Source organism: Mercenaria mercenaria, chromosome 2, assembly GCF_021730395.1.
Source record: "Mercenaria mercenaria strain notata chromosome 2, MADL_Memer_1, whole genome shotgun sequence".
NCBI classification, from domain to species: Eukaryota; Metazoa; Mollusca; class Bivalvia; order Venerida; family Veneridae; genus Mercenaria; species Mercenaria mercenaria.
Window position 1 is genome coordinate 57759621 of NC_069362.1, and position 17209 is coordinate 57776829.

General features: G+C 34.6%; 1 protein-coding gene across 1 annotated transcript; it reads right to left on the minus strand.

The window, feature by feature from the left end:
• Positions 1–670: 670 nt before the first annotated feature.
• Positions 671–6830, minus strand: LOC123562768 (uncharacterized). The gene is made up of 3 exons (XM_045355371.2): positions 6208–6830; positions 3205–3582; positions 671–1032 (listed from the first exon to the last, which is right to left on the minus strand). Exons 1-3 carry the CDS (start codon positions 6270–6272, stop codon positions 1014–1016), a joined length of 462 nt encoding a protein of 153 aa, XP_045211306.2. The 5' UTR covers positions 6273–6830; the 3' UTR covers positions 671–1013.
• Between the last annotated feature and the right edge of the window lie 10379 nt (positions 6831–17209).

The following is a 17209-nucleotide window of genomic DNA, read 5'->3' on the forward strand; positions in this document are numbered from 1 at the left end:
GCTGCTGCAATTTTGCTCATTTACAAATTAACCAAGACCTTGTGAGAATATATATATTTGGTGACTGTATACATTTAATGTGTGCATTAACTAGGTGACATAAAAAATTTTTTGGATTAATTTAAGGACCATAACCCTGATTTTGCTATAGCAAATTTGCCAATTATCTTGCAGCCATTTACATTCTGTGTAAGTTTCATGGCAATGTGAAGAAATATGCCAATTTTGACGATTCAAGGACCATACAACAATGGTGCTGTTTAAGCAATTTTGCCCATTGTTAAACTTATCTGAGTTCTCTAGAGCATACCACTTGGTGTAAGTTTTGTTATGAGTAAACAAAATAGAATATATAGGAATCTTTACTTAATCAAGACCCATAACTCCTGTGTTATTGTTAAAAGCAATCTTACCCATTATAGAACTTGCATGCAATGGGGCCAACCTTATGCATTTTATGCAAGTTTCATGAAAATTGTTAAATTCACTGCCTTGTTATGTTAGTGCTCACAATGCAAAATGTATAATATTTGATTAATTAAAGAGTCATAACTCTGGTATTACAGAAGAATTAAATGAGTTAGTTACAAGATGACTGCTCAAGAAAATATGGTTTCCAATGTGTCAACACTGAAATTGTTGACAACTGAACAACAGATGAAGAGCGATCACAAACAGATGAAAGCGCAACTAGCTGCAGAGAAGTGTACCAGTACACAATCAAGCAAACTACATCAACTGAATAATGTTGAGAAAGTTGCATTCAGCTGGTCTCAAACAAACATACTAGTAGGCATTATTATTCATCAGTTCCAAACAGAGTAAAGAATGAGAAATACACTAAAACTAACGACTACACTATACACCTACAGCATTTCTAAGTTCTGCACAAAATCTAATAGAAGTACCTTCGGAAGTTTGGATGATTTCTGTTGATGTGTATGTTTGGACCGGCCTGTGCAGGAACATACTTCTGCATTTTAGCCGGTGGGGAAACCTCTGCTTGGTCCTCCCTACCTCGCTTTCTGCTCCCTGAAATTTATTTAATAAACAATGTTCAACATTATTCTCTATTAAAGCAACTGTTACTCTCAAAAAATTATTAATGTACATATAAATAAATGTAGTAATGTACATACATGTATTAATAAATGTATGATAATTGTTTATAAAAGTACATATTAATTAATATATGTATAATAATTGTTTATAAAAACAATTCAAACAAGAGGGCCATGATGGCCCTATATCGCTCACCTATTATCATTGCACTTGAGGACAAGAAGGTCCTCAGAAAAAATATCTAAGTCCAAAGGACAGGAACAACAAAGGAAAGAAATTTAACCAAAAAGAAAAAAAAAATTCTTACAAGGTACAGACATGTCAAAATACACCTAAAAATTGGAGGTACCATCCATGTTGTACCACAGAAAAGTGGTCTCGGTTTTTCCCTACGGCCAATAATAAAAAAGTTACTAAAAATAAGCTGTTTATATTAACGTAAAAGGGAAGTAATTAAAAAGAAAATTATTGTAAGTGAACAAAAGAAGGATCTGCCAAATAAATCTGTTGACAGAAATGAAATTTCAGATCAGTATCTTCATTAGTTACGGAGATATACCCATTTTAATTTGAAATAAAGGGAGGTAATTTGACATAAAATCAGTCCATAGTTATCTACCCTGATTGACTCAGTCCAACTAATGATATTAATGAAATTCAAATAAGTCCTACAAGTACTTACTGATATAAATCCATTTTGACTACAATCAGGGGAGGTAATCAGATATAAAATAACTCTGGAAACTACGATTGGATCTGATTTGTCATGGAATCCAAGATTTATTGTTGTTGAAGATATTTTGGAAGTTTGTATCAAATAAAACCATAAATGAAGTCTCTATATGGCTGCAAAAGCCAAAATAGCCAATTTTGGACCTTCAAGGGGCCATAACTCTAGAACCCATGATGGAATCTGGCCAGTTCAAGAAAGGAACCAAGATCTTGTGGTGATACAAGTTGTGTGCAAGTTTAGTTAAAATCAAATCATAAATGAAGTTGCTATTGTGCAGACAAGGTCAAAATAGCTAATTTTGGCCCTTTCAGGGGCCATAACTCTGGAACCCATTATGGGATCTGGCCGGTTCAAGAAAGGAACTGAGATCTTATGGCAACACAAGTTTTGTGCAAGTTTGATTAAATTCAAATCATAAATGAAGCTGCTATTGTGCAAACAAGGTCAAAATAGCTAATTCTGGCCCTTTCAGGGGCCATAACTCTGGAACCCATATTGGAATCTAGCCAGTTCAAGAAAGGAATCAAGATCTTATAGTGATACAAGTTGTGTGCAAGTTTGGTTAAAATCAAATCATAAATGAAGCTGCTATTGTGCAGACAAGGTCAAAATAGCTAATTTTGGCCCTTTCAGGGGCCATAACTCTGGAACCCATAATGGGATCTGGCCAGTTCAAGAAAGGAACCAAGATCTTATGGTGATACAAGTCGTGTGCCAGTTTGGTAAAAATCAAATCATAAATAAAGCTGCTGTTGCGCAGACAAGGTCAAAATAGCTGATTTTGGCCCTTTCAGGGGCCATAACTCTGGAACCCATAATGGGAACTGGCCAGTTCAAGAAAGGAACCGAGATCTTATGGTGATACAAGTTGTGTGCAAGTTTGGTTAAAATAAAATCATAAATGAAACCACTATCATGCAGACAAGAAATTGTTGACGGACGCACGGACGCACGGACACACGACGGACGACGGACGAAGGGTGATCACAAAAGCTCACCTTGTCACTATGTGACAGGTGAGCTAATAAAACAGATAAGCTGGCATCTTCCATGCAGATCTTACACAAATCAGTGTTTTTCTTTGTTGATCATGCAGCAATGTAAAATATATCAACACTATCAAGTAGACATATCCGGCTGAAAGAGAACATTATTATTTACATGGTTATTTTTAAGCAAGCACCTTTGTCACTGTTGTTCCTTGACAGATTTCTGGACAACAGGCCAAAGTCAAAGTTTCTTTCTGCCTCTAAACGCCATTCTTCCATCTGCCATATCATCTCCTCACTTAAACTAATAAATGAAAATGAAAACTAATATTTATCATATAAAACATGATAAACAATAAATATGTATTTCACTTTTATTAATGGGATTAATGAAAGAATATATACATAGTAAATACTTACAAGGTACCATATAACTCAGGAAACACTGGCTCACTGAGCTGACGAATGAGTGGCTCTTCAATATCTGGAAGTAGTGATACTGGCTCTTTCACTGGAGTCGAAGCTCTGACTCTCTGGGTGTCCGGGGACTCACTCCCACTACTACTAGGCATAGGAGTGTAAGTCTCCCAGTCACTTGGTCTAGATCTAGAAATATTTCTAGATCTTGACCACCTTGGACTAGGGCTCCTATGTCTAGAATAGTGGCAGTTGTCCCTGGAACACCTAGATCTGGACCTAGAGCGCCTGGTATACCATCTGGGACTTGGGCTTCTATGTCTAGAATAGTGGTAGTTATCCCTCGAACGCCTAGATCTTGACCTAGAGCGCCTGGTAGATCTGAAATATAAAGAAAATTAAATAATAATCTTAAATGTGTCAATACAAGATAAAAAAAATTGACAGTATCCTCTATAAACTTATGCTTTTAACTTTAACTTATTAGATCTATTCATAAAAAAAAAATGTACAAAGGATAAATTTCACTCTGTTTTAAACTTTAATATACATATATATCTAACTTTAGACTTTTGCCGAACAACTGATAAAAACAACGGGTTAAAGTTCCACATTTGTCTTTAAACAGAGAATGGGGTAGGGGAATCCTAGCATTTTCTGCCTTGAATTTCAACTTTCAGTTTGAAGCAGTTCCTTAACTGATTTCACTCGGAAATAAGCAACTAAAATTGGTAGAGGAAAATCAGTATGACAAGCTGCTCAACCAAATTCTTTGAATTTTTTCATCAGGGTAATATAAAAAGAAAGACATTTCAGTTTAATATAACAGACTTTTCTAAAACAACTAAGAACATTGAGCATAGATATTGAGAGAAAAATGGTACTGCTTGGGAACCATTATCCGGACACATTTTCATATTTCAGCTCCATTATTCCCAAAAAAATATTTGACATAAATGAAGCTAACACTGCACAAACTTCAGCTCCTTCCACACCCGATGCTGTAATCAGCCTGGCGTTGTGACGTAAAATATGGGTTCCATGGGGCCTCAAATGGGGTCACTAAAATGTGTTATTTTTCCCATCAGGTAAACCAGTTTCCGGACAAATATTTTGACAGAGTTTTGTTGTAAATTTGATATCAAAATAAGTAATTAAACTATTTCTACACATTTCTTTATCATTCATCTCTTCAGAATTGCACGCGAAACATAACTCAACTTTCAATAGCAGCTACGAAAGCAAACCAAGGTTGACTATAAAAAACTCGATTTTCGTCCTATACGAATTCTTGGTAATTCCAATAGATATAGAATAAAATTAGTGCAAAAATCGACAGGTCTGCATCTTACGTAACTTTTAGTGTTAAATTAAAAGTAGAACATATTATCAGCAGACAATCATTATGTAGTTTGATTATTTCTTCCCCACTTGATATCTCGGCATGTGTGAATTACTGCGCATGCGCAATGCTATCTTCATGCCCCATTAAGACAGAAAGTTGTTTTGTAAACGCAAGTGAGTTATCTTCAAAAACCAAAACATTATACAGCCTTATAAAATAGTGGTTTGCTGTAGACATGAAGAACAAATATCAAAATGATCTAGATGAAACAATTACATGAATTACAACGAAATAAAGCGGATATTACATGTGTCTGGAAACTAGTTCTGTCCGGAAAATAGGTCCCAACCAGTAAAGCACTTTTCAAGGCCACAGGGCATTCATGGTAATATGACGTGCATCTATTCATGGTAATTATCCTGTTTTCTCATATTCTCAGGGGCCTAAAGGGTTGTTTTTATTCCCAATAACAGATTTCATAAACAGCATTTTGGCGTTATTTTGTAGACAATTCACTTGTCATAAATGGCTAAATAATTTATGGCAAATTTGCTAACACCACCAGAAAATTCAGTAAAATGCCGATCATAAGTTTCATCAATTTGCGTTCAAATCACTTGAAATTTTCAGTGTGTCAGTGTTGTATTCCTGTCTAGAAAATAACAAATATTAAATCACTTGACAACTTTAAGGCAAAAAAACGAGAATATGAGAAACCCTCTCCCGGTCCATATTACCGGTATGATGGAAAATACTTTAGCCATTTATGACCAGTGCACTACTGTTTACTCTATTCATTGCCGGGTATATACAGTACACTCTTGATAGCTGGGCAAAACATGCACAGAGATCATAGCATAAGACAAATGCATCTTGTGAATGTCCAGAATTTGTGTTTGTGCCGCCATTACGCGTTGCTATCGAAGCAGTTGCTACGCATCCTTTAACCAATCAGACAACAGCTTTTTGTCCCATCGCGGAATGATACATAAACGAGTCCATCACAAATGTGATACTTATGTTATTTTCAACCATCGAATTGTACACAAAAGTAGTCATTTAGTGTTTAATGACATTATACTTGGCGATACAATAGGTTAATCGATTGAATAATGCAATTAAGAAGTAGTTTAGCAACTTCCTGACAACGGGGAGGTACTTAGTCTAAAAAATAGCACAGTTACCGAAGGCAAAGAAAATTAATTTAGACCAATTTATGCTTTCAAAATCTCACTGTTAATAGTTTTAATTATTAATTCAATAAAATTATAATGTACTAACCGATACTTGAGCTAAAGTACATTTTCACATGACTATTTCAAGCAAGTTTATTTTGCGGCATTTTTAAAATTCTTGCCTTGGCTGTGTTGGTTTGTGTACTTTCATTTTTATCCAAAAATATTATGTATACGATAGTAATATTGATGCAAGTTTGAATCAAAACCTGTCTGCTATTTACATAAAAACTACTGTGAATGGCTTGTTGCATTTTTCTGTAAATCCAACACATACCCGTGTACCCCACCCACTCTAGATTGATTGCGAAATGCAAAAAGGTTTATTTGTACAGAACAAAAGGAAAATTGTATTCAAACCACAGTGCATATAACTGCTGGGACACAATAGGTAAATTCAAACTGACTTTATATAAAAACACTCACGAGTAGTTTAAATATCTGCGATTTCTAGAGGAAGACATTTTTTCACAGCTAGCTTGCAGTGGCATTGGTCTCGTTTTGCCGGAACTTGACGACGGGGGTTTATATAGTATCCAGGGGGATAGGCCGACCAATCAGCGTCAAGTATTAAATGGACCAATCAGAAACGCCCATTTCAAAATTTCGCGGGAATTAAACTTGCGTTTTTGAAATTATATTAAACGACATTATTTCTTTTCAAAAGTAAGATTTTTTAGGAAATTTTCTTTTCATTAAAGTCTTCTATTAATTATCTTTATTGCAGACACTACATGTCCTTCCTTGACCTTTCTTAAGCTAAAAATGGAGATAAATATTGTTCATTTCCTTCAAATTGTCAGCTGTTATTTATCAAATTAGCGAGAATCTAGTTTTTATGATCTAACTTGTGCTGTAGAAGGTATATCTAATGAAAAACTATTTCTAATTGATGCATTTTTAACTAAAAACACCACTGACAAACTGCAAAAATTGCGAAGAAATTCTATCAGTTTCTTTTACAAAGCACACATAGACTAGTAGAGGTATATACAATGACAACGGGGCGGGGTCGCAGTGAACCTTACCAGAACAACAAAGATGGCGGTACTGTACGAAAAGGTAGGTTTTTCCTAATTATTGTGTGTTTTTTTTCCCCAAAAATGCTGGAGAGAAAAAAACAACACCTGGCTATAAACCTGCTAGATTCTACACACTATTAATTGTGGCGGCACAATTTTTAAGCTTTTGTAGTTTTCCAGGAATGCTGGCCACGGGATTCAAATGTGAAATCGTATGATAAGGTTAGATCTAAGTGCATTTTGCTAAAACAGTAACTTAATATGCACTTTCATCATAAACTATAGGTTCTATTTTAATTATATATCCTTATACCCAAAGCTATCTGTTTCGTGCTAAATGAACTTTTAGATTTCATCAACTTTTCATGGCAAGGTTCAGTGCCAAAAAAAATCAACGGATAAGGTTCTGGAGGTAACTAATTGAACGATTATTAAAGTGCGCCACAGCAACAGTAGAAAGACTAAAGGTATTCAATTTTCTCTCATTCTGATACCAGTCACAGTGAACTGTTACCAATGGCATAGTTGTAAGATTACGTTATAAGTAATTAAATAATTTCATTACATTTCATGAAAAGCCTTGAAATGCTAGAATCATAGCAAAATAGCTTGAACGTATATACCGAACTAAGAAAATGTATGATCACAATCTCACGTATTTTTTAAAAAGAAATGTTCCAGTATTTGCTAACCTGCACGCAGTTTCTAATCAAAAGTATAAAATGAAGGCTTTTGTACATTTCAACACGTGGCACGTTATCGGAGAATTAAATCAGAGATTTTTTAATGCTGTGATTGTTGATCATATCATCTAGTTGGATCTTTTCGAGTTTTGAGTATATTCACAGAGGATGTGCCAAAATAAACACTCCTATAGAACTGTACACTAAAACTCGAATGTGATGTGATGTTATCCTTTAGCCATGAAGCGCTTCGAAACATTAGTGGTAAAGGGACAGGTTTGTGTCTCAAAAGTGATGGGTTCACTTTAAATACTTGCAACGTCGTACCATAGGCTTTACGCAGGTACCTATATATCTCCTTTTCTTGGCACTGTATTTATACGCAAAATGACCGATCCTCTTCTGTCAAATCCTTGTAGTGATGGGTACAACCTGAAGCGGCGCGGGAGAGTAATTCATTTTTAAGCCGCAGAACTTTTTTCACAAGCAACCTGATATAAATTAGTATAAAGTAGCAATGCTTGTTGTTATTGCTTAGGTACAGATACCGTTTATTATACATGTTAGGTATAATAATGTGCTATTTCGAATTTAAAGCTTCTTCATCCCTAGTTTTGAAGATTTTTTTATAAAAAACTGAAATTTAGAAAGAACTTTTTGTTTACAGCCGCGAAAACTGTTGACAAAATGAACTTCATATATAATTGGACAGATGCAGAAATAACATTGTAACAAAGGCAAAAGTTGAGCCCAGCTTACTTCTGGTATCCATATGGAAGAAACATTCCCTGGCGCTGTATAGTTATAACTACTAGGTAAATATCTATAAATGTTTAGAATGTTTCATTTATTAGTTCAGCTTTGAATATTGTCTAACAGAAATGGATCCGGTATATGTCATAACTCATGGCAAAAATGTACATCTGTGTGACGCAAAGAATAAACTAGTAAGAATTGTATTTTGTGTACGGACAAGCCATCAGATAATACTTGACGAAGTCCCCTCAGCCGCATGAGGCATATGTAAACACCACCCATCGTAGATAATATACATGTATTTAGACAACATTAAAGTTAAACTTTGACTTTAATCTTTATAATCACCAGACACGATAAACACAAATTGTATCTTCCCATTTACGTTCTTCCTGGTAGTGCTTAAGGAGATAGGTAACCTTGTTACCGGGGTAAATTCAGATTAGTTGAACCACAGCAATTTTTTGTATTTCTTGTAATTTAATGTTTTAACTGCTACAATCTCAATTTCGTTTATCTCTGTCCCTTCAAGTACATTTTTTATCCAGGTTTGAAGTACATGACCCTCCAAAGGTATTTTATATTGAAAGAAGAAGGAAAAAACGGATATTTAACACTGTTCAGTGTATTTCAGTTTCATATTGTTATAAGTAGAAGTCTGCATATATGATAATTTTACTAGTATGCGCGTTAGCGCTCAACTATTACCTTAAAATGTATATGCTGTGGGGCTCGTGTTTCTATGGTAACGCATTTTCTCTCATTTTTAAACAACTTTGTATGAAAACGGGTTTTTTTCGACGGCTTCAGTGCCATTCTGTTAATGGCCAACATGGAATATTTAGGTAATATTATTAGTAAAATACCAAGCACTTTACATGGTACCCTATTTTTCTTAAAAGTTTGAAGTAACCATGGCAACAGAGATGTTTAAAATAGCTTATATCTTGCTTTTTATCGTAATTTCTTATAAAAAATATTAAATAACATTATCTTTCTTCTTAATGTAGCTTAACATCTTCTTTCTAACGTAAGTATTTCGTGTTATTTGCATTTATTTAAACAAATTTCACAGCTTAAAGTACTTACAGCTACGGTGTTCCGTTTGGACAATCGTGACTTTTTATTTACTACAAAACCGCGATGCACGATGGTACAATGACGAAAACGCGATGTCGTGATGATGAAACAACCATGGTACGATGGTGAAAACGCGACGGCACGATGATGAAATCGCGCTGGTACGATGGTGAAATGTCGATGTAATATCGCTTTTTCATCATCGTACCATCGCGTTTTCATCATCGCGTTTTCGTCATCGTGCCATCAAGTTTTCACCATTGTATCATCGCGTTTTCACCATTGTGCCATCGCGTTTTCATCATCGTACCATCGTGGTTTCACTATCGTACCATCGCCTTCCGGTTAGAAATGCGTAGTCCCATACACTAGTATTTTTGTCAACAATAGGTGAATGTATCTCAATTTTTTTTGTGAGAAGAAATTTACCATTTAGATTCTGCTGTTTTGCTAAATGTATTACAAAATGTTCAGTGCTCAGTTCATTAAAACTGTAAAATCTTCAAGGCCACGTCCTTTGTATTTTATGTATGCATGAAAGTAATTAAAAAGCTGGGTGTAATCGTCACATGGTATTATTCAAACTCAGCTTATTCTTGTTAGGATGTAGAAGGTACATAGTGCAAAGTGAAAATGAGATTGTATCACGCCTGTATTTTACTGACACATATACTGTACCACTGTGCATGAACACCGGAAGGCAATGGTACAATGGTGAAAATGCGATGGTGATAACGCGATGGTACAATGGTGAAAATGCGATGACATGATGGTGAAAACGCGATGGTACGATGATGAAAACGCGGTTTTACATCAACATTTCACCAATGTACCATCGCGATTTCATCATCCTGCCGTCGCATTTTCACCATTGTATCATCATTGTGCATCGCGCCATCGCATTTTCATCATCGTACCATCGTGCATCGCGGTTTAGTATTAAATAAAAAGTCACGATTGTCCAAACGGAACACCGTATACAGCAGTGCCACTCGTCTGACATTTTTATGGAAAAATCATTCTGCATGCTGCTGTTAGCCTCATGGATAGACCAGTGTCAGCGCTTTTGAATTTTACATTTAGATATATAGGTCACAGGCTTCGTTTCTATGGTAACATCAATTTAATTAAAGAAAACACAATTTTCTACTGAAATTTGAACAATATTAGAGCTTAGTTTTAGTATATAAGTAACAAATTATCAATGGAAACTGAAAATATGTATTACAAATCAGACTGTCCGATTTTTATTTGAAAACGGCCATAATAAGTAACCTTTCATCCAACTATATTCCCAATAACATCAGTTACCATCATCAATTTTCTTACATTCCGCGTAACATTTCATAAAAGAAGCAAAATCATGATTGATCCTTATTCAGAGCCAAAGACTCATAAATAATATTTCAACAAATAATGGCTGTTTAAAAATAGTTCATATAAAGACAAGAGATCACAGAGTGATCTTGGCGCCCACCATTGAGTCAATTTTGAATGTTCCAAATTTCAAGACTAGCTCAAAATCCTTATATTATAACTAATAATTAAACCTATACCCTAAACAATTAATGAGTTATATGCAATTATTATTTTTTTCTTATTATGGTAACAAAGAATGCACTTATAATTACTTGTATTATCACTAATAATTAAACCCAGAAGTTTGAGTACTAAACAAATTAAACATCAATCTACTAGGGTAGTCCATTCACTGCTGAGGTGTAATAGGAAAATAATGAACAACTTGAATCATTATCTCATTATAGTGTCGCAGAGTTTATGACCCTTATACAGGTAAGGCCATAAAAAACCAATTAACTACTTGGAGGGCCACTGGATATAAAATTATATTAGAAATCAATAAACAAAGGGCCATAACTCACTCAAAAATTGTTGAACCATCTGATGATGGTGGGCTAAAAATGCACAGAATTAGTACTTTCAAAATAAAAGCTATTAATTTTGAGCAGTTACCTAACTGACACGTAACGTCACGACGTCATTTTAAGTCAACAATGTTTTGAAGCATTTCTGCGGCAATTTATTCATTATTTCTGCATTATTAAACCATGAAGCATCAGATTGGAGACAGGTTCATGATTATCTTTCAGAAGAATGGATATACAAACACATTTAGTTTGTCGTAAACCTCATCGTAAATCGTCATGTTAGCTTCCGGTTGGGCATGCGCACAGACAAATATCAAGGTAACCTACCTCCTTAAATTTGCTTCAAGATCCCGTTTTTAGCCTGTATGTTTAATCAATACTGGGATAATATCACGGTTCCTTTCGAAAACTGGCCAGATCCCATCATGGGTTTTAGAGTTATGGCCCCTTGAAGGGCCAAAAATTGCTATTTTTGGCTTGTGAACAATATAGAGACCACATTTTGCAACTGACTGTTATAAAACTTGCACACAATTTGTATTGGCATAATATCATGGATTCCAGAGTTATGGCCCATTGAAGGGCCAAAAATAGCTATTTTGGCTTTTGCAGCCAGATAGAGACTTCATTTCTGGTTTGATTTGATACAGACTAGCAAAATGTCTTTAACAACAATAGATCCTGGATACCATGATGAATCCGGCAGATCCAATCATAGGTTCTTGGGTTACGGCCCCTGACTGGCCCCTAGAGTTTTAATTTTACCTTGTGAACATGATAGAAGTGAAATTTTACATTCGATTTTAACTGGATTTACACACAACTTAAGTCACAATGTTATCTCGGTTTCTCAGAAAACCGGCCAAATTCCATTATGGGTTCTAGAGTTATTAGAGAATCTCTTGGACAAGTTCGAAATGGGTCATGTGGGGTCAAAAACTAGGTCATCAGGTCAAATCAAAGGAAAAGCTTGTTAACACCCTGCAGGCTACATTTATGACCCTATCTTCATGAAACAAGGTCAGAATGTTCATCTTGACGATTTCTAGGCCAAGTTTGAAACTGGGTTATGTGGGGTCAAAAACTAGGTCACCAAGTCAAATGAAAAGAAAAGCTTGTTAACACTCTTGAGGCCACATTTATGACCCTATCTTCATGAAACTTGGTCAGAATGTTCATCTTGATGATTTCTAAGCCAAGTTCCAAACTGTGGGGTGAAAAACAAGGTCACCACTCAAATCAAAGGAACAGCTTGTTAACATTTATGACCCTGTCTTCATGAAACTTGGTTTATCTTGATGATTCCAAGGCCAAGTTTAGAAGGTGAGCGATATAGGGTTATCATGACCCTCTTGTTTTCATATAGAATATATAGGGGGTCTTTTTTATATAGACTTGTGTTGGCTTATGGATAGAATTTCAGTTTCCTGTGGATACAATTTAAAAAATTAGATGCTTTTGAGAAAAGCACATGTCTCCCACAACTGCCTAATCATCTAAATAGTAAGTCAGTCTTTTTATACTGTTCACTTAGAGCACATGTGCATGCACTTTTTTGACACCAATAGGACCCATATACTACTTTTAAAAGTAGTATAGGCGTCCTTTTGAGGTCAAAAATGCGCAAGAAATCCGACCATTTTTTAGTAATTCAAGGGCCATAATTCCGAAGTGCCTGGGCCGATTTGGCTAGTTATCGAACCTGGCCGAGCACTTATTGGCAAACACATTTTGTTCAAGTTTGGTGAAGATCGGATGAGAAATGTTCGACTTAAGAGTGCAGACAAGCTTTGTGACAGACACACAGACAGACAGACAGACAGACAGGAGTAAATCAATATGTCTCCCACACCACTGTGTGGTGGGAGACTTAATTATAATGACAACAAAAACTTAACTGAAATAAATAATAACTATATTTCATTACTTTTAAAACAAATAAATAGGACATGAAAAGCTAATATATGAAAGTAAACAACAAGAACACTGGTTAAAAAAGGTCATTAATTAGCCTACATTGTAATCACACTATTCAATTAAGTGAAAGAATTCTTAAACTGTATCTATTACATGCCACAGTATTTTGCTAGCACACATTCTCTTGGAGCTTCAAAAGTACCAAAAAGATGTCTGTCAAGTGATGCTGAGTATAGTTCCCTTTGGCAAACTTGTACAATGTAATTCAGGTAACAATGATTCTACAAACTTAAATTCCACAAATGGAGCAGGTAATTAAAATTACACAAATTTGTACTACTTAACTCAGGTAATTGCATTTCCACAAACTTGTACTATGTGACCTGGTTAATTGCAATCCACCAACTTGTACAATGTAACCAGTAATTATATTTCCACAAATTAGTATAATGTAAATGGTAATTACATTCCACAAGCTATAGTACCATGTAATTCAGATAATTACAATTTACCAAACATTACAATTCTACAAAGGTAATTCAGGTTAATACAATACAGTGTAACTTGGATAATTACAGTTCTACAAAATTAAACAATGTAACTGGTAATTACATTTCCACAGGTAATTGCAATGCCATAGAATTGTACAGTGGTAGCCAGGAATTACATCAGGCTTGCACATTATAACTGGTAATCACATTTCCATAGACATGTTCAATTCCACAAACTTGCACAATGTAACTGGTAAATACATTTCCACAGACTTGTACAATGTAATTGGTAAATACATTTCCACAGACTTGCACAATGTAACTGGTAAATACATTTCCACAGACTTGCACAATGTAATTGGTAAATACATTTCCACAGACTTGCACAATGTAACTGGTAAATACATTTCCACAGACTTGTACAATGTAATTGGTAAATACATTTCCACAGACTTTCACAATGTAACTGATAATTATATTTCAACAGAAATGTACAGTAGTAGCTTGTAAATAAATTTCCATGGACTTGTACAATGTAACTGGTAATTACAATTCCACAAACTTGTACAATGTAACTGGTAATTACAATTCCACGAACTTGGACAATGTAACTGGTAATTACAATTCCACAAACTTAGACAATGTAACTAGTAATTACAATTCCACAAACTTGGACAATGTAACTGGTAATTACAATTCCATGAACTTGTACAATGTACCTGGTTATTACAATTCCACAAACTTGTATACTGTAACTGGTAATTACAGTTCCACAAACAAGAATACTGTAAGTGGTAATTACATTTCCACGGACTTGCACAATGTAACTGGTAAATAAATTTCCACAAACAAGTACAATGTAACTAGTAGTTACAATTCCACAAACTATTACAATGTGACTAGTAGTTACAATTCCACAAACTAGTACAATGTAACTAGAAGTTACAATTCCACAAACTAGTACAATGTAACTAGTAGTTACAATTCCACAACCTTGTACAATGTAACTGGTAGTAACAATTTGTCTTGTCTTGAATTTCCCAAGTAAAACCATACATTAAAGTAACAATGACTGAATAAATGATGATTCTTAATAAAAATTTCTCGTTCACATACACAGATTACTCCCAAAATATTGAAATACAACAAGTAATTACTGCTACTACAGTACATGCTGCTTCAAGTCTGTGTAAAATACAGTAAACGCCACCTAGTGGGCATAAGCATGAACTAAATCTGTACAGAATGCAAACAGAAAATAAAAACACAAGTACATTAACAACAGAATGATCTGAAAGGGACTGCTTTCCAGATTAATGTCTGATTATCACAACTTTTGAACCATTAAAAACTCCACTAAGTATTTAGGATGATAACACAGTATTAAATGTACAAGTAAATTCCTGATTTCACAGACTTTTTTTGTTGGGATTTTAAGTCATCTGCATCAATGTATGTCATCTCTCCAGCTTTTATAGTGGCACAAGACCCAAGGTGCCCCCTTTACATTATTTTAGTGTGTTTCTATAAATAAATACTGCCTTGGACTTGCTGAATTAATTACATTTGGTACACATTTTATTTACAAAACCAAACAAATGAAAAAACTTGCAAAACGTTTACATGAATCCAGAGGTATTTCCTTTTAAACAGAGCATGTTTATTTGTGTGGAGTCCTGAAAGTTTTGACAGAGCATTAAAGTTTGTTAAAATTTTAGACCGATGCTCTAGAACTGAATTTTAAATTAAATAAATTTGAAAACAGTAATCCGCTCCAAGATTTAGTAGTAATGATAAAATTTGACCAAAATTATTTGAATAACTGTTTTCACAATAACCTTGAAGAAATGCATTGACCTTAATGTAAGTTTAACCATGGTCAGACTGTTAATTGAAATGAACTGCTCAATTGTGTATGATATCAATAAGAGATTGACGAACAATACTTTCTTCATGTTCTCAGTGGAAAACTGAAATATATATTTATAACTTTCAGTTTCAAACAGTGATGTTTTTTCTTCTTCTAATTTTAGATGTCATGGAATTACACTTGAAGGTGAAAAATTAAGAATTATAAATAATCAGAACTATTTTCAGAAAAGTACATACATTCAGATATGTAAGAATATAAATACCTAAAAAAACATAGATATGCTTTCCACTGTTTAAAACTGTATAGGAAATCTCTAAGAAATAGTTAATTTTTTTCATATTAAACACTGTGATGTTGTGATTTTGCTGGTGTCATTACCCAATGTGTTACGTGCACAAAACTGGTATAATTTGGTAAAAACCAAAATTAAAACTAGAGCTATCACTAAAGGTGATGAATGTACCCCCCGCATGCACTGACACAGTACATTGCAATTTGACGCACACAAGATTGCATAATTATGTGGACTGTATATATATATATATATAGACTGTATGTATACAGTATAGTAACAAAAAACAAAGTCCCATAACCATGCAGAATATTTATCTAAAAGAATGTAACATGCACCATGCACAACTAGGGTTCAGGTACTGATCACTTGTGTGAAGTTTCATTAAATTGTGTGCAAGGGTTTGGTAGATTAGGCATGCACAAGATTGCATATGCAGACTGTATGTACATAGTATGTTAACAAGAAACAAAGTCCCATAACTCTGCAATTTTTGTCACTGAAAGAACCTAACATGCCCCGTGCACAACTACTGTTGTTACTGATCACTTGTGTGAAGTTTCATTAAATTGTGTCAAGGAGATGAGGAGAGATGGTGCGCACAACATTGTGTCTATATATATAGTATAGTAACAAAAAAACAAAGTCCCATAACTCTGCAAAATTTTTTTCTAAAAGAACCTAACATGCCCCATGCACAACTACTGTTGGTACTGATCACTTGTGTGAAGTTTCGTTAAATTGTGTCAAGGGGATGAGGAGAGATGGTGCGCACAAGATTGTGTCTATGTATATAGTATAGTAACAAAAAAAACAAAGTCCCATAACTCTGCAAATTTTTTTTCTAAAAGAACCTAACATGCCCCATGCACAACTACTGTTGGTACTGATCACTTGTGTGAAGTTTCATTAAATTCTGTCAAGGGGATAAGGAGAGATGGTGCGCACAAGATTGCGTCTATGGACAGACGGACAGACAGACAGACAACTTGAAACCAGTATACTCCCCCTTACAACTTTGTTGTCGGGGGGTACAATGATGTTAAGTAAAATAAAAATCTGTTTGTTTCATGAATATCTTTTGTTCACTCCCTAAAAAATATTCTGATTTTTCACTGAAGTGAACAAACATCCTCTATGTAACGTCTACCTATAACAAACATCCTCGAGATCTATGTAACGTCTACCTATAACAAACATCCTCTATGTAACGTCTACCTATATAATAAAACAAATACATGTATTTTGATGTGATGACATTCCAACACGACCGATACATTAATAAAAACTTACTGGCTATAAATGGATTTACAAATCTCTGTAAATACAAACGGAATCTGTACACAAATGTTGCAGGTACAATAAGCCTGTCTTCTTTTTTTCAATCGTATTGACATTTCTATTACATAACCAATTACCTTAAAA

Bases quoted from the DNA above. Each gene is read 5' to 3' on its own strand.
- LOC123562768 (XM_045355371.2), bottom strand. From the start codon at position 6,272: ATGCCACTGCAAGCTAGCTGTGAAAAAATGTCTTCCTCTAGAAATCGC. The intron at 3,583-6,207 runs GTGAGTGTTTTT...TTTATATTTCAG, and splicing joins CGCAGATATTTAAACTACTC to ATCTACCAGGCGCTCTAGGT.